Below are 19,358 nucleotides of genomic sequence, written 5' to 3' on the forward strand. Positions count from 1 at the left end.
AATGTTATTATACAAGCAAACTATGTGGTAAAGGATGATATAAAATAAATTATACCTAAGAAAGAAACAAGATTTCAAGAAAGCTTACTTTTCAATAAAACTTTTTGATCGGTATTTGTAAATTATTAACGAAGCCGATAAAAACAAACTAAAAAAATTAATAAAGTCATAAATATTAATATAGCCCCATTTTTTATAATTATTCTTTCAACAAGTGTCGTTAATATCCTACAATAAACTAGTATTTTTCTTTTGTGAAAATAAACGTTATTAATTTTTAAGAACTAGAAAATATAATAAAATGAAATATCAAAATAAATGTCTACCAAAGTATTATTTAGGTATGAAATACTAAAATTAGGTTTTATCGTTTATGTTGCTTGTTGTTATTTTTGTGACTATTAATTTAATGACACCCCATAAATAAGTAAAGAAAATTAACTTTTTTCTTATAATTAAGTAATAACAGATAACATAAAAACACGCAACGCTACTTTTTATTAAAAATATAATATTTTTTAAAGGACTGTATTAAAACAAACCAAAGAGGGAGAGCATCAAAGTATCATTAAAAAAGGAAAAAAAATCGGCATTAGATTAGAATATAGATAAAAGAATCAAGTTTAGATTGGAATGCTCGGCTTGCTGAAGACTTGCCTATTAATGCCTATTATGCTAACAACGCGCTGTTAGTAGATCTACTACAGTTTTAACTGTCTTTGCTTATCAGTTCTCCTGTTTGTAAATGTAATACAAGTTTGTAAATTTAAAGGCTGTTTCTATTTGTGTTTTAATGATTTAAATTTTATTTGATATAGTTTTTTTGAATTGATTTGAAATAAAACCGTACGCCACTGTGCCAAATGTACAAAATATCACGACCTGAGGCTCTCTCAGTAATCCATCGGTGTAAATTTGAACAGACCCTGGGGAAATGCAAAAGTGTGACCGACGAACCCTTTTCCAAAAAGGGATAAGGTTGGACACCGTACCGGGACGAATGACGTAAAAGATAATCGGTGAGATTTGGCACACTTGACGTGATTTCATATTAAAATTTGATTCGCCATTATAATTTAATAATGCCACAAAATACCTATCATACCACCAAAAAAAATTACTTGAGTAATGCCTCTACTTGAGAAAAAAACTATGTAATTTAGATTTTCTATTCTTTCATTAATAATTATATTTATTTCAATACCCTAGTTGAAATTCGATTATTCCAATACGAAACTTACAAAAAAAAGTTATACATAAACATTTACTTTCTAAACGTCCTGACATTGGGACTAACCTAACCTAACTAGTAGTACACGTCTACTCTTAGAGTATACTATCATCATCATCACCATTTTCAGCTTATTCAACCATTTCCAATTATGGTGTAGCCTCCCTCACATATTTAAACTCTCTTTCTAGTTGGGTCCATTATTGTCCATTTTTGCCTATGCGGGCCCAAATATTATGGTGCCATCTCAGGTTCGCTCTTTTTCTAGGTCTCTAAAATTCCTCGTGGGTACCATGCAGTAATTTTATATATTTTGCCACTTGAGGGATTTGATTCTGTGGATGATCTACTACCTGGGTCTTTTGTCGTATCAACTCTATTCTTTTACGGTCTCTCTTGATTATTTCCAGTATATTTCGTTCCATTGAGCGTTGTGCGACCTGCAGTTTCCTTATTTTGTCCGTTTTAATTGTCCAGGTTTCGCCTGCATAGGTCATGACTGGTAGTACACATTGGTCGAATGTTTTCTTCTTTAGATAAAGTGGCATTCTAGATTTAAATATGATTGAGTTTCTTCCATAAGTACACCATGCTAACTTAATTCTTCTGTTGATTTCTGGTAGTAGAGATCCCAAACTGTATATTAGTTGTCCTAAATATATATATTCTTCTACTATTTCCCGTCACATATTCGAAAAGAAAATATTAAAAAAAGCGTTACTTCTACTTAAATGTGAATCCATTTTCCAAGGCGAATATAAAAAATGCCTTTAGTGGCTGGGACAGAAAAATATTATAGCAGAGGGTGTCGATGAAACTATATATTCTGTAATAAATTTATTATATTAGGTGACATTAGTGATGTACATAAATTATTAGAGTAGTTAGATGAGTGTCCATTCTAATCTTATATTATTTTTTTTCCATAACAAGGGGCCGTCCTCTGCCGGAAACACTGCGACCTGTGAGGCCTATTGTGTTTGTCCCCCTTCTATATCTGCACCCATTCTCATATCCCTGTGCCCTGCACTAGCTTATGCAGGTCCTTGATAGGATGGGAACATAGTTCCTCCAGTTCTAGCCTAGCTTTCCCAAATAAAAAGTGTCGCTTGCGATCCAGAGCCTCGCAATGACATATTATGTGCTCCGCTGTTTCAGGATCTTTATCGCAGAGTCTGCAGCAAAGACTTTCTTGATACAGGTTGAGCTTGTTCAGGTAACACTTGACAGCCATGTGTCCTGTCAAGAGGCCTGTTGTAATCCGCACTTTATTAGCATTAGCAGTTCTTTTGCGGTTTTAGAGCTCGGTCTTTGGATAAAAGCCTTGCTGTGCCTGTACCCCTGTCTGTTTCTCCAATGGACATTCTGCTTTTCCCTGATCCAGAGTTTTAATGCACTACGGGCCATACATTTAGGTATTCCCAGTACTGGCTCTGGACCAAGATAGAATGCCGATGATCCGTGCCTAGCTAGCTCATCGGCTTTTTCGTTGCCTTGGATGCCGCTGTGGCCCGGCATCTAGAATAATTTAATTAATCTTATATTATTACTCAAAATCTCTATTGTATTTCATAGTTATTACCTATAAAAGCTAGAGGGAATTGTGGCATCTTAATTCCCGTGAATAATGTCCCAAGGGAGCTCAATGACTCTATTGGCTCTATTTATCGTTAGCGTAATCAAGACGATACAAGCTTATATTAATTCAATAAGAAATGAAGATAATTGATACAATTTATAGTTCAATGACTTTACAAATAAATCAGTTATCAGCAAGAGATTTCCTTAGCTGACTTCTCAAAAATCTCATGACCTAAATACATCCTTAAAAACTCCTTTTAGGGAAAAATAAATAGTGTATTTTAATGCGAAGGGTTCAATGATTTTACAAATAAATTAGTAATTAGCAACAGATTTTCTTAGCTGTTTTCTTAAAAATCTCATGACTCCTTATAAATACAACCATAGAAACGCCCTTTAAGGAAAAATAAATAGTGCATTTTAATGCGAAGGGTCGGTGATTTAAATCTAGCTCTGTAGCTTTTCGGCCACTATCCATTTGCTAGTCTCGCTCCACTAAATCTCAACTTGATAAACGTCCACCCCGTCTAAAGTTCGTTCACGATTTGTTACTGTATATACACACCCCTGAGGATATCGGTCTGACTTACAGGATGTATATGTCTAAATTACATTGTAAAATAGAAATCTACTATGTAGATTTTTAGAGAGAAACTTAACAAGTAATGATATTGAAACAGCTGTACTATGCGTTGTACTCCTTTAATATTTTTATTACAACCAAAAAAGAGAGGGCAACGGTCCAGTCGAAATACCATGTCGAAACACAGGTTCTGGATAGATCACCAAAATTAAGCAATATAAAACAATGCGAATGGATGGACGGGTGACCATCTGGAAAGTCTATCGTGTTTCGTGGTAAGAGTGTAAAATAACACATACTGCTCATTCAGGCCGCGCCGGTTTGGGGCCGGATGAGATCGGATATATCTCGGTAGACCATTGACAATGACATAGCCGAGGACCCTGGTTTGGATTCCACGTTTTCACGATATGATATTCTATACTAATTAAAATCTATATTTTTAAGGGCACTGTTTAGATTTACTGAGTAATCGAAATGGTAGACTGTTCTTTTATAATTATTACAGTAATAAAAATGTCTATAATATTGATACTAACAATTTATAACAAAATTGTTGAAGCACATTTAGAGAGGAGCTAAATAAAATGAACTGACTTGGTTTTACATGAGATCTCACAACTTTTTATAGTGGAATAATTGTGTTGCGAGACATTTTTTTACATTCTATGTTTTTGATGGGATTACATTTTCCAAAAAATTTACCTGTTTCCTTGCCATTTTAGACAAAACATTTTAACGTTATCATTAATAACATACAGAGCTATCTCTATCACCTATACAGAGGCCTATTTTTAGGTTATAATCTAATTATAAAAGCGAAACTTCTATATACAAGAGAGTGAGATGATCTTGCCGCTTTATACGTCGCGCGTCGGGACTCTAGCTTCATTCCTATAGGACTATCTATTTCAAGTATTATATTCTCATTATGTTGTTTTCCTCTCTCCAAGCCCGTCGCTGTGTTTATTTATAACTCCCGATACCGCACCGCTGCGCTGTAGGGTCATTAGGAGTGAAGTATGTGACAGATATTCGGTCAGTTATGATTTGGGGAGGAGACCTAATGATAAGTAATGGTCTGTGGTTACGTATTGCGCCTAGTATCTGGTTGTATGCGAAATTGTGCGTAGAAGTGTCGTAGATATGATAATCATTCGGACCTAGTAGTATACAGGGTGGCACCATACGCCGCAAAAACTCCACGGAGAACGACAGTTTCTCTCTACAATTTCCTCTCTCACAATGTACCGTTTGTGTCCGAAAGAAATAGGTACATTTATTTTATTTCGTATATTTTTCATTTTATTGATTTTATGGAATGCACTGTTCATTAAAATGTTGTATCCTATGTTATAGGGCTTGTTTCTCTCTACAATTTTCTGTTTCACAATGTACCGTTTGTGTCCAGGAAGGGTTCATAGTTTCATAGATGTCGATTTTCGAAAGAAATCAGAGCATGTATATTATTTCGTATATTTTTCATTTTATTGATTTTATGGAAAGCACTGTTCATTAAAATATTGTATCCTATGTTATAGTGCTTGTTTCTCTCTACAATTTCCTGTCTCACAATGTACCGTTTGTGTCCAGGAAGGGTTCATATTTTCATAGATGTCGATTTTCGAAAGAAATCGGTATATTTATTTTATTTCGTATATTTTTCATTTTATGTACACTGTTCATTAAAATGTTGTATCCTATGTTATAGGGTTTGTTTCTCTCTACAATTTCCTGTCTCACAATGTACCGTTTGTGTCCAGGAAGTCGATTTTCGAAAGAAATCGGTATATTTATTTTATTTCGTATATTTTTCATTTTATGTACACTGTTCATTAAAATGTTGTATCCTATGTTATAGGGCTTGTTTCTCTCTACAATTTCCTGTCTCACAATGTACCGTTTGTGTCCAGGAAGGGTTCATAGTTTCATAGATGTCGATTTTCGAAAGAAATAGGTACATTTATTTTATTTCGTATATTTTTCATTTTATTGATTTTATGGAAAGCACTGTTTATTAAAATGTTGTATCCTATGTTATAGGGCTTGTTTCTCTCTACAATTTTCTGTCTCACAATGTACCGTTTGTGTCCAGGAAGGGTTCATAGTTTCATAGATGTCGATTTTCGAAAGAAATAGGTACGTTTATTTTATTTCGTATATTTTTCATTTTATTGATTTTAGGGAAAGCACTGTTCATTAAAATGTTGTATCCTATATTATAGGGCTTATTTTTCTTTACAATTTCCTGTCTCACAATGTACCGTTTGTGTCCAGGAAGGGTTCATATTTTCATAGATGTCGATTTTCGAAAGAAATCGGTACATTTATGTTATTTCGTATATTTTTCATTTTATTGATTTTATGGAAAGCACTGTTCATTAAAATGTTGTATCCTATATTATAGGGCTTGTTTCTCTCTACAATTTCCTGTCTCACAATGTACCGTTTGTGTCCAGGAAGGGTTCATATATTCATAGATGTCGATTTTCGAAAGAAATAGGTACATTTATTTTATTTCGTATATTTTTCATTTTATTGATTTTATGGAAAGCACTGTTCATTAAAATGTATCCTATGTTATAGGGCTTGTTTCTCTCTACAATTTCTTGTCTCACAATGTACCGTTTGTATCCAGGAAGGGTTCATATTTTCATAGATGTCGATTTTCGAAAGAAATCGGTATATTTATGTTATTTCGTATATTTTTCATTTTATTGATTTTATGGAAAGCACTGTTCATTAAAATGTTGTATCCTATATTATAGGGCTTGTTTCTCTCTACAATTTCCTGTCTCACAATGTACCGTTTGTGTCCAGGAATTTATTAGAGTTAAGTATTTTAAAGAAATACACACAAGAAATTTTACTCAGATAAAAATTCACAAATTTTAAAATTACTTACAAAGTACGTGAAGAAATATCTGCTCCTTCACATCATCCCCAACTCCGTTACTCGCTACACACTGGTAGATGCCAGCCTGGTGCCTATCCACCTTATCCAGAGTTAGAATAGGTGTGGTGGTAGTCTGTTCCCCTCCAGGAAGTAGGTTGTTCTTCCTAGACCATGTCACTTTGGGAACTGGGTTTCCTGATGCCTTACATTCTAACCTCACTGTGGAGCCTTTCTTTACTTCTACCCTCCCATTGGATGTGACATAGTGTATTCGAGGGGGAACTGAAAAAAATTATAGAAAAATAAATTAATAAGTTTTCAAGACTACAACTTAGGTCGACTTGGGTTTATATCAAATTGGGAAAATATCATGAATAGTTCATATCAAATAAACTTTTAGTCACGTGATTAAGCTTGACCGGTACAACCTTGCCCACTTTTTTCTTTTAATCAAAATCTTTTAGGAATAAAATTGCGATTCGTTTTTTATGGCTATTAAGCTATGTTGTACCCTTCGCACTAAAAGAGATTCTATAAAAAAAGAACAATGTTCGACTGCAAGGTCTGCTCGTAAACATTTTTAAGCTTAATAAGTATCACAATTCATTTAAATCAAAAACTCGTAATACGAAACTAACAAAATGTCAAAATGAATGACAATTTCATGGAGGTTATTTAAATGATTATTTTGGATAATTTTCGCAAATTTAAGATTTGCCAGCATTCATGGGACACAGAGCACAGAGTAGATTTTAAAATTAATAATGTACGGTTATCGCTTCTTTGATTAATTAGAATAAAACATGAAAGAAGAAAAACATAGAAGAAAAACACAAAAAATAATATACAGAAAACTTATGCTTATTTATTTGCCGCATTAAGTACTTAAGCTATCAGGTAGTAATTAAAATTTTACTTCATATAATGTCATTTTAAGAATGTCAACGGTTTATAATAGACATATCTGCTGAAAACTAAAGTGTTCCTTTTTATTGTATTTTTTTGAGAGGAGATATACCTACTCAAGCGTTAATCAATTTTGGTCGGGTAGGGAAATTTGTTTTACTAGTAAAAACTCATCAAAGCCGATTCTGGTTTGAATTATACCGAATGGTGCTTATGAAAAATAACTTCTTTATTTTGTACATTTCCTTAAAGAGTTCAAGTCAAACTTCAAGTAATTTTATAGTCTCTTCAAAATAAGATTTATCGCAATCACATTACAGCCAAAGACAAACCCATGGTTTTGTCTTTGTTAAAACAGACTTAGAATACTTTTAGCTTTGTAGGCAATTGTTTATTTCTATATCTGTATTTTTTTGTTTACCAACAGTAAAGGCACTGAAAAAAATTGTACACCAGAGACATAAAATAAAAAAAAATCGAATTTTACGTGATTTATTTCAGTTGGCACATTTCCTAAAGTGTCAATTACAGCAAACCTCCCACAAAGATACAAAACAGTCGCCGGCCGAGTATACAATGAACGATAAGTCAAAAGCAAATAAAAATTTTAATTGGATCTATCGACTGAAGTATAAGAAAAAAAGTCGGAGAGCCTCGTTTAGGAGACAAAGGCAGTAAAGTACCTTAAAAATAAAAGACTGGGCTCGACAATGACATTAAATTTTATCTGGCGGACGATAACTGGTGGAATTAAAAGCGACGATTGCAATCCCGGCCGTTCTTTCAACAGTGGCGTCCGTTTGCAGTTTCAATTATTTACAGAAAACATTCCGAGAGACTTTTGTGTCTACATCCAATTAGTTCTTCCATTTTCGTTCGAGTCAAAGGGACATATTTACAGTCCTAGCAAGTCATGGGGTTAGAATAGAGTAGATTTTTGAAGTGACTTTTATCGGCCTATTCCAAGTAAGAACAATCTTCGGATTATCACCCAATGAACACCTCAGTAGATTGAAGCTAAGACACAACGGTGAATGCAGACTCTTTGAGGAAAATCTCATCAAAACACCTCATCACTGGTTGCGCCGAGGCGACAACCATTCGTGCCGTAAACTTTGTTACGACTAATATCGGAGACAAATAACTCACCTCTGTAAAACCGTCTCAGATACTGGCTTTTGTCAAATCCCCAAGACTGTACGATAACTAGAAACTACAATCTACAATCTACAATCTATACGCTACAATCTACAATCTACAATCTATATGCTACAATTTACAATCTACAATCTACAATCTACAATCTACAATCTACAATCTACAATCTACAATCTACAATCTACAATCTACAATCTACAATCTACAATCTGCAATCTGCAATCTGCAATCTGCAATCTGCAATCTACAATCTACAATCTACAATCTACAATCTACAATCTACAATCTACAATCTACAATCTACAATCTACAATCTACAATCTACAATCTACAATCTACAATCTACAATCTACAATCTACTATCTACTATCTACTATCTACTATCTACTATCTACTATCTACTATCTACAATCTACAATCTGCCACCTACAATCTACTATCTATAATCTACAATCTACAGGCTAGTACAGTTGTATATTGTGTCTAAGGTTAACAACAATTAATGGACGTTCAAATCATTCCTAAAAATACACCCTGGAAAATTTTTATTTTATTGACGGGCTAGTATTAATATTTTTCATTATTGTCATCGCTTTAATGACTAATTTTTTTCTGAAAATATATATCATAAAAATTCTTTTACTTAAAAATTTCTTTATGAAATAAAAAAAATTAAAATCTGATGACACAATCGGGATTTTTTTCTCATTTTTTTTTCTTTCTTAATAAACCAGAAAAAAAGGTCGTGTTTTGTTTTAACGCCCTTAATTTTTTTTTTCACCCCAAAGTCTCTCCCTATTACGAAGCACGGACTTTTTTGTCCCCGAAAAAAGAAAAACAAACAGTTTATATTAAAACCGTTAAATGTCGAGCAAAGGAAAGCACGCGTTTATTAGGAAATTAAGAAAGCAGTTTCTTTGGTATAGCTTGTACAGAATAAAGATTTAAACGTTTTAATTATGCTATTAGGAAACGGCTTTTGGAATGCTGAGGAAGGATGCAAAAGATGAAGAGAAAGTAAGAGATGAATACAATATTTTCCTTTAAGTGATTATCATCATTTCTCAAAGTTTCAATTTTAAATTTTGCGAATGGAGGCTTAAAAGTTTTAGAAACTTAGGAACTTCGGATTGATCTAAAGAATTTTTATTAAAATAAATTGAAAAGATTTATGCAAGAATAGGCCGAAAGATAGTAATTATAAACGTTTTTATACAGAATAAATTAATACAAACACTTGAGACAAAAAATAGAATTTTAACATGTTGGGATTTTGTATTTTGACTATCTTATTCCACAGTTTGTAGAATGTCAACAAGAAAAAGCCATCAACTCAGTCACTCTCAATTCAAAGAATGCCTGAACAAATTGGGGTAACTCCTACTCTAGGTGCCAGCCTACCAAGGGACAGAGTGTAATGAAAAACAACCAATCTAGCTAGAAAAGGAGTAAACACTTTACTAACTGTTCCTTCCAAGTGAAAACCAACTTAAAGCAGAACTCATGAACCTGCAAGACGCCTGGTAGAATATAGAATCAGAATCCTCCAACCGTCTAAGACACTTGAAGAAATTTCTCAGGACATACAACCGAGGAAAATTGAAGATTTTCCTTGATTTAAGTAAAAGCACCACAGTAGATTGAAACTAAGAAACAATGGTGAATACAGATTCTGTGGGGAAAATGGGGAAACACTAGATCACCTCATCTCTATGTGCGCCGGGACGACAACCATAAACTTTGGTACGCTTGGTATCGGAGATGGAGAACATAGCTCTGTAAAACTCTCTCAGACACAGGCTTGTGTCAAAGCCAAGACTATATGATGAGTTATAACTCCAGAAAGGAGGGTACAATAGGTATATAAAGTCGCGGTAATTAACTTCTCCCCTCACATACAATCTACAATTTAAAATCTTGAAGATTCAAGTTAATATAAAGGAATAAAAACCTACGATTTGTTGACATAAGTTATTTTTTGTTATAGATTATTAAAAATATTACTAATTTATATCTCCAAATAAGTTTTATCACAAAATATTTTTACCCACGATGTTTTGATATAAAATAATCCTCCATAGAATATTTTGGTTTTCTTCAAACCTTTTTCTTTCATTTAAACTCTTGACTCTATTGAAAGACATAATTTATTAATTCTCCAACGGCTCTGAAGAGCCGTTTTATTTATTAAAACGCTCTACGTCGCGCAGCCTTTACGGTTTACATATGAAACTTTTAATAGAGTTCTCACCGTAAACTTTCAAGATTTCCGCTGTTTCGCCGAGTGAAAGCGGAAATTAAAACATGACCGTGACGTACGAGCACGGAAAAGAGTGTCTTTGTTATTAAATTTTGGTCTCACATAATTTTTATTTAATACAGCTACGACTGGTTGTTCTATATTTTTAAATAAACTTTAATAATTTATATTTTTAATATAACTTTAAGTTTAAATTTAAACAACTTAGTTTTTTCTACTCTTTAAAAATGTGATGCATTGTCTAAGTTATACAGGGCGAGTTTTAAATTAGTGTAAATATTTTCAAGGCCAGTAGATCTGATAGAACAAACATATTTTTTTTACCGTTGATACCGTGACTGAATACCGTGATATTCAGTACCTATTTACTTGATATCATTTTTGAAAATAAAAAAATAGAAATTATTGGTCTAATCCAACATTAAAAAAATTAAAAAAATATATAATATATCTATGATTTTAATGGATTAATAAAAATGTTTTTGTACTTTACAAATATATAAAATGTGCACAATAACCTTACCAGTTATGGTTCTTTTAAAATTAAAATACTAAAAACAGTTTTTAAAAAAATATTGAAATCTACATAAATAAAACTAAGTCGGGATAGAAAAATTCAAGAGACCAATTTTCATCCAAATGTCGACGTTAGTTCATAAATTATTTGGAAAACCCCTAAATAAAAATGTACCTTCCAAATCCTGTACACCCGAAATGAAGCATCTTAGGGCATACATTTATACGAAGCTTTTTACTTATTTTTATCTGTAGAATAAGTTATAGAAGTGGCCCGATTACAATTCACACCACCCTGTATATCAGAGGTCTTAGTATACCTAAAAGATGTCTAATATATGTAATTATAATTTATTTTTTTAAATATAATAATGTATATGTATAATAATGTGTAATAATAACTTTATTTTTTAAAAGTTGGAACGCAACTTTTAAAATTGTGTTTTGTATAACTTTTTTTTAATATATCTTTGTTTTGTATAACAAATATACAAAAACACATTAATCAGAATAATCCTTAAACTTGTAAATTACACTACATACTTTACAACCAAAAAGCCTTTTTTAAACGTCACAGAAGTTATTTTTTGCGACGTGGTAAAAAATAGTCATAAAAAAGTCATTTTAAGACCGAGGCATAAAAGTAAAGCACTGTTACGCCTAAGCATAAAAGTATGAAAATATATTATTAAACTGACATAAAGTGTCAAATTAAACGTACGTTAACCATAGTTTCTCGATATATAATTACTTACACTCTTAGATCTTTTTTAATTATTTGAAACGTTTGAAATTACTTAAAAACTTATTTGTGACGTTTGAAAAAAATAGCATGTTCTATTTGGACTAAAAATTACTTTTTGCGCCTTGCCTGTAATGTAGGACTCGCTTATGCTCGTCCGTCAAACATACAGCCTCGCCACGAAAAAGTATCATTTTTACTCCTAATAAATCAATAGACAATAGCCCCAAATCGAATAAATTAAACATAATACCCCGTGACCAAAAAAAGGTTGACTTAAATGTTTCATCATATTTTCATGGTTCTTTTCTTGAAGAAATATGGCTAATATACTTCTAAGAAGAATTAAACACGACCGTGTCGTAATAATAAATTTCCAGCAACACAAAGGAAAATATTTTCATCTCGAAGAGAAAGGCACAAAAGCCGAAGCTCTTATATGACATATAATGGTTCTCACTGTCTTTCTTCGGCATCCATTCGCTTCTGTGTCAGTGTGTATACGTGTATATGCGTCTGGGAGAATGAAAATAATAAATTTTCTTTATTCAATAGCAATTTTTTTCGGAAAAATCTGTGCAGAAAAATCTGTGCAAAAAAGGTGCAGAAATTAAACATATTTGTCAAGGATTTTAGTATATCTAAAGAAAGTTGAATATTTTGTATTATTTTAAAAGATGAATCATAACTTTAAGAGTTGAGGTTCTTTTATAAATAAAAATAGTAAAACTCTGTTTTGTATAAAATATTGTACAAATTCCAAAATATGACAACCCAAAAACAAAAATCCAGTATTTAAACATGTAAATTACACCACATATTTTACGAACAAAAAAAAATTGTCTAAAAACTCATTCTTTTCATTTTAAGAATCAGTTTTTCTTATTTCCCTTTTGCCCTAAACTGGATAAATTAAACAAAATACCTCTTGACCAAAAAAAGGTTGACTTAAATGTTTCATTATATTTTCATGGTTCTTTTCTTGAAAAAATATGGCTAATATACTTCTACGAAGAATTAAACACGACCGTGTCCTAATAATAAATTTCCAGCAACACAAAGGAAAATATTTTCATCTCGAAGAAAAGGGCACAAAAGCCGAAGCTCTTATATGACATATACTGGCTCTTACTGTCTTTCTTCGGCATCATTCGCTTCTGTGTGAGTGTGTATCCGTGTATATAGATCTAGCAAAATGAAAATACTAAGTTTTCTTTATTTAAAGGCAATTTTTTTTCGGAAAAATCTCCAGCAGAGGCAGAAATTAAACATAGTTGTCAAGGACTTTAGTGTATCTAAAGAAAGTCAACCGAACTACAAAAGTCCAGTATTTAAACTTGTAAATTACACCACATATTTTACTGTCAAAAAAATTGTCTAAAAACTCATTCTTTTCATTTTATGAATCAGTTTTTCTTATTTCCCTTTTGCCCTAAACAGAATAAATTAAACATAATGCTCCGTGACTAAAAAAAAGGTTGACTTAAATGTTTCATCATATTTTGATGCTTTTTTAAGATATTTGGCTACTATACTTCTAGGAAGAATTAAAGACGACCGTGTCGTAATAATAAATTTCCAGCAACACAAAGAAAAATATGTTTATCTCGAAGAAAAAGGCACAAAAGCCGAGGCTCTTATATGACATATACTGGCTCTCGCTGTCTTTCTTCGGCATTCATTCGCTTCTGTGTGAGTGTGTATAGGTGTATATAGGTCTGGCGAAATGAAAATACTAAATTTTCTTTATTTAATGGCAATTTTTTTCGGAAAAATCTCCAGCAGATGCAGAAATTAAACATATTTGTCAAGGATTTTAGTATATCTAAAGAAAATCTGAATATTTTGTGTCATTATAAAAGTTGAATCATAACTTTAAAAGTTGAGGTTCTTTTATAAATAAAAATAGTAAAACTCTGTTTTGTATAAAATATTGTACAAATTCCAAAATATGACAACCCAAAAACAAAAATCCAGTATTTAAACATGTAAATTACACCACATATTTTACGAACAAAAAAAAATTGTCTAAAAACTCATTCTTTTCATTTTAAGAATCAGTTTTTCTTATTTCCCTTTTGCCCTAAACCGGATAAATTATATATAATACTTCTTGGCCCTAAAGAGGTTGACTTAAATGTTTCATTATATTTTCATGGTTCTTTTCTTGAAAAAATATGGCTAATATACTTCTACGAAGAATTAAACACGACCGTGTCCTAATAATAAATTTCCAGCAACACAAAGGAAAATATTTTCATCTCGAAGAAAAAGGCACAAAAGCCGAAGCTCTTATATGACATATACTGGCTCTTACTGTCTTTCTTCGGCATCATTCGCTTCTGTGTGAGTGTGTATCCGTGTATATAGATCTGGCAAAATGAAAATACTAAGTTTTCTTTATTTAAAGGCAATTTTTTTTCGGAAAAATCTCCAGCAGAGGCAGAAATTAAACATAGTTGTCAAGGATTTTAGTGTATCTAAAAAAAGTCAACCGAACTACAAAAGTCCAGTATTTAAACTTATAAAATACACCACATATTTTACTGTCAAAAATATTGTCTAAAAACTCATTCTTTTCATTTTATGAATCAGTTTTTCTTATTTCCCTTTTGCCCTAAACAGAATAAATTAAACATAATGCTCCGTGACTAAAAAAAAGGTTGACTTAAATGTTTCATCATATTTTGATGCTTTTTTAAGATATTTGGCTACTATACTTCTAGGAAGAATTAAAGACGACCGTGTCGTAATAATAAATTTCCAGCAACACAATGAAAAATATTTTTATCTCGAAGAAAAAGGCACAAAAGCCGAGGCTCTTATATGACATATACTGGCTCTCGCTGTCTTTCTTCGGCATTCATTCGCTTCTGTGTGAGTGTGTATAGGTGTATATAGGTCTGGCGAAATGAAAATACTAAATTTTCTTTATTTAATGGCAATTTTTTTCGGAAAAATCTCCAGCAGATGCAGAAATTAAACATATTTGTCAAGGATTTTAGTATATCTAAAGAAAATCTGAATATTTTGTGTCATTATAAAAGTTGAATCATAACTTTAAAAGTTGTGGTTCTTTTACAAATAAAAATAGTAGAACTCTCTTTTGTATAAAATATCGTACAAATTCAAAAATTTGACAACCGAACAACAAAAATCCAGTATTTAAAACTTGTATATTACACCACATCTTTTACGAACAATAAAAATCATTCTTTTCATTTTAACAATCAGTTTTTCTTTTTTTCCTTTGCCCTAAACCGGATAAATTAAATATAATACTCCGTGGCCAAAAAAAGGTTGACTTAAATGTTTCATCATATTTTGATTGTTCTTTTCTTGAAGAAATATGGCTAATATACTTCTAAGAGGAATTAAAGACGACCGTATCGTAATAATAAATTTCCAGAAGCACAAAGGAAAATATTTTCATCTCGAAGAAAAAGGCACAAAGCCGAAGCTCTTATATGACATATACTGGCTCTCGCTGTCTCTCTTCGATATATATTCTCTTCTGTGTGAGTGTGTATACGTGTGTATAGGTCTGGCGAAATGAAAATACTAAGTTTTCTTTATTTAAAGGCAATTTTTTTTCGGAAAAATCTCCAGCAGAGGCAGAAATTAAACATAGTTGTCAAGGATTTTAGTGTATCTAAAGAAAGTCAACCGAACTACAAAAGTACAGTATTTAAACTTGTAAATTACACCACATATTTTACTGTCAAAAAATTGTCTAAAAACTCATTCTTTTCATTTTATGAATCAGTTTTTCTTATTTCCCTTTTGCCCTAAACAGAATAAATTAAACATAATGCTCCGTGACTAAAAAAAAGGTTGACGTAAATGTTTCATTATATTTTCATGGTTCTTTTCTTGAAAAAATATGGCTAATATACTTCTACGAAGAATTAAACACGACCGTGTCCTAATAATAAATTTCCAGCAACACAAAGGAAAATATTTTCATCTCGAAGAAAAAGGCACAAAAGCCGAAGCTCTTATATGACATATACTGGCTCTTACTGTCTTTCTTCGGCATTCATTCGCTTCTGTGTGAGTGTGTATAGGTGTATATAGGTCTGGCGAAATGAAAATACTAAATTTTCTTTATTTAATGGCAATTTTTCGGAAAAATCTCCAGCAGATGCAGAAATTAAACATATTTGTCAAGGATTTTAGTATATCTAAAGAAAATCTGAATATTTTGTGTCATTATAAAAGTTGAATCATAACTTTAAAAGTTGTGGTTCTTTTACAAATAAAAATAGTAGAACTCTCTTTTGTATAAAATATCGTACAAATTCAAAAATTTGACAACCGAACAACAAAAATCCAGTATTTAAAACTTGTAAATTACACCACATCTTTTACGAACAATAAAAATCATTCTTTTCATTTTACAATCAGTTTTTCTTTTTTTCCTTTGCCCTAAACCGGATAAATTAAATATAATACTCCGTGGCCAAAAAAAGGTTGACTTAAATGTTTCATCATATTTTGATGGTTCTTTTCTTGAAGAAATATGGCTAATATACTTCTAAGAGGAATTAAAGACGACCGTGTCGTAATAATAAATTTCCAGAAGCACAAAGGAAAATATTTTCATCTCGAAGAAAAAGGCACAAAGCCGAAGCTCTTATATGACATATACTGGCTCTCGCTGTCTCTCTTCGATATATATTCTCTTCTGTGTGAGTGTGTATACGTGTGTATAGGTCTGGCGAAATGAAAATACTAAATTTTCTTTATTTATTGACAGCAATATAACATTCTGGCCGATTGTCTGCATCGACCGAATGAAACGGCCAATTTTTCAGTCTGTTTATTTTAAAGCCGGCAGATTTCTTTGTAATACGCTGTAGCGGTATTACGATGAAATTCCTTTTGATGTTTTATTTCCTCGAAGGATATTAGAAATTTTCTGTTACGTTTCATTTCATTGAAATATTTTTATACAGAGTGTCTCCTAAATAATGCGATACTTTAACAGGTCATAGTTCAATAAATTTTATTTTAGTACCGATTTTGATTCGATTCACGTTTTTTTTTTGGACCACGGAGTATTATATTTAATTTATGCTGTGTAGGACTAAAAAGGGAAATAAGAAAAAGTAATTCATAAAATGAAAAGAATGAACTTTTATAATATGTGGTGTAAATTACAAGTTGCTAGATTTTTATTATGCTAGATGCTAGATTTTTGATTATGAGATATTCAAAAGATTTAAAAACAAATTGTGAAAGATTTTTTTAAATTCACCCCGAGAAGGGGGTCATATCTTATCTCGGTTAATTTTGATCTGAGCAAAAAAAGTGTAGAGATCATTTCTATGTAAAATTACGCTCCCCAACTTTTATTGGAAATTTTTTTCTAGTTCTTGCCATTTCTCCGAAATTTCGAAAAAATAATTTTATTTGTTTATTTCACCCATTCTCGGTGGTGAATTTAAAATCTTTCACAATTCGTTTTAAATCTTTCAAAGTTACTTATATAAAAAAATCAAGTTTTTACCAAAACTTCCTATTTAAAGGCTCATTTTCTTGTAGTATTATATAAAACACAGTTATACCGTGTGTTTCTAAAACAACCATAACACTTAAGGTTATGAATCGCATTTAATAAATACACAACATATTAAGACTTCCTTTAAGTAAATGTTAAAAACTTCTTTCACAAAGATGTATTTGTTTTCTGCATATTAATTAAAAGTTCCTGTGCTCATTATGTTAAATTTCTAACTTTGTTTTGAACGCCGAACTGAGAATAAGCTGTGATTCTGCAGGTATTTATTTTTCATGTTAAGACCCGTGTCTTTAGTTATAAATAAATAACTTTTATCTAACAAATAACCATCTAAAAGATAAACAATCTAGAGCCTGCTATCTAGAGGATATAACATTTGGGTATTTTCATACAAAATAATCCAAAAGATAACAATTTGGATGGACCGTTAGACACTCCGTAGAGAAAGTGTTGCCAATATAAGATATTTGAAATTTAGATGGTTATATATGAAAAGTATATGCAACAGACAGTGATAAAAACTCGGAATTTCAAATCGTTAGATTAAAAAGTGAGGTAATTGTTCAGTTGTCAAAAGATCGTCAAAATTTAACAATTAAATTCAACTAAAATATATTTTGTGTTTAACTCCAACTAGTTCTATTATAGTATAGGCTAGTTAAATTTACCTTTATGGAAAAAGGGAAAGATAATTCAATTTCCGCAGTGGTGAAATAGATCTATTGATGGAATGCGATTTATAAGAAATTAAAACAAGGAAAAAAGTATCTGTAAGTAATTTATAATTTAATTACATGATATTACTGTTATATTTATTATATTAACATTTTAGTACAATTGGTAATACAAAATATGGGAGAAGCTGATGAATGGAAGCAGAGATTTATAAACAAATCCTAAAACCACCATATGGTAAGTTATTAATATTGAAAATTAAAAATAACATAAGTTAGTAATAACAAATATGTTATTGTTCTAGGGCTTCTCATAGTAAAGAAATAGGTGGGATAGCATCGATGACAGTAATTAAGGTGAGTTTTTGTTTTATAAAATAAATAAATGCACTTATACTTTTGTCTTTATAATAATAAATGAATAGTACCTATAACAATTATTACATTTACACATTATATGTACAAATTATTTAATAAAAAAATTTAAATAAAAACAATTTTGTCATATTACTTTTATTTTTAAAAACTCAAAGTGATGGAACTTCAAAAAAAAAAAGAAAAAATAGAGGAAAAATCTTGTCTAAACAAAGTTGAACTAACTAGAATTCAAAGGACCACAACACAGGTGTTTTAGCAAGGTTTAGCTAGAGAGTTAATTAAAAAACAGCTTGGAGAAGAGATGTACCGTATGATCGAAAAAAACGGCGTCAGAAATGGCTATGAAATGAAGATTGCTATCATTTCATATGTAAATTTATATGGGAAATGTCATCGATGGTCATTTCCCAGCCAACCAAATACCGTTTTTTTTAAACATACGGTATAAGGTACACTGTGCAAGAAATTTAACTAAAATTGTAACACAAAAAAATAAAAGCAAGTGTGAGTTGAATAACTGGTTTTATAAGTTTCCTGTTATAATATTAATTAATTAATAAATGCGAATTAAAAATGAAATAAATAGTTTGATTTAAAAAGTTTTATTTATTTTGTACCTACTTTAGAGTTTTATTAAATAGGTAATGGTTTATAATTGAAAGAATTTAAAGAAAATCATTTATAAATTGCTGTTTTATCACTATTATCCTGACTTAATGCATACTTTTCGTTCTGATGCTCTAACAGAGGCTCTTTTTATTTTGTAAATCGAATTTATTGGAATAAACCAAATCTTCAATAGCAACAATGTCTTAGGTTATGTTAAACAATTTTGTCATAAAATCATCTCCTCATGCCTTTGCTCATGCGTCAAATTTTTATCCGACAAATAAAGCGCTATTTGGCAGT

General features: G+C 31.1%; 1 protein-coding gene across 2 annotated transcripts in view; it reads right to left on the reverse strand.

The window, feature by feature from the left end:
• The window catches only part of LOC115882208 (limbic system-associated membrane protein-like), a 247,558-nt gene that overhangs the window by 66,630 nt on the left and 161,570 nt on the right, over window positions 1-19,358 (reverse strand). For both annotated transcript variants that reach the window (XM_030900112.1, XM_030900111.1), the window contains exon 5: window positions 6,301-6,573. In XM_030900112.1, the coding sequence (XP_030755972.1) occupies window positions 6,301-6,573 (273 nt within the window). The remainder of the gene's footprint in view (window positions 1-6,300; window positions 6,574-19,358) is intronic.

The sequence above is a fragment of the Sitophilus oryzae genome, unplaced genomic scaffold (assembly GCF_002938485.1).
Source record: "Sitophilus oryzae breed Bouriz unplaced genomic scaffold, Soryzae_2.0 scaffold_177_pilon_pilon, whole genome shotgun sequence".
Taxonomy (NCBI): Eukaryota; Metazoa; Arthropoda; class Insecta; order Coleoptera; family Curculionidae; genus Sitophilus; species Sitophilus oryzae.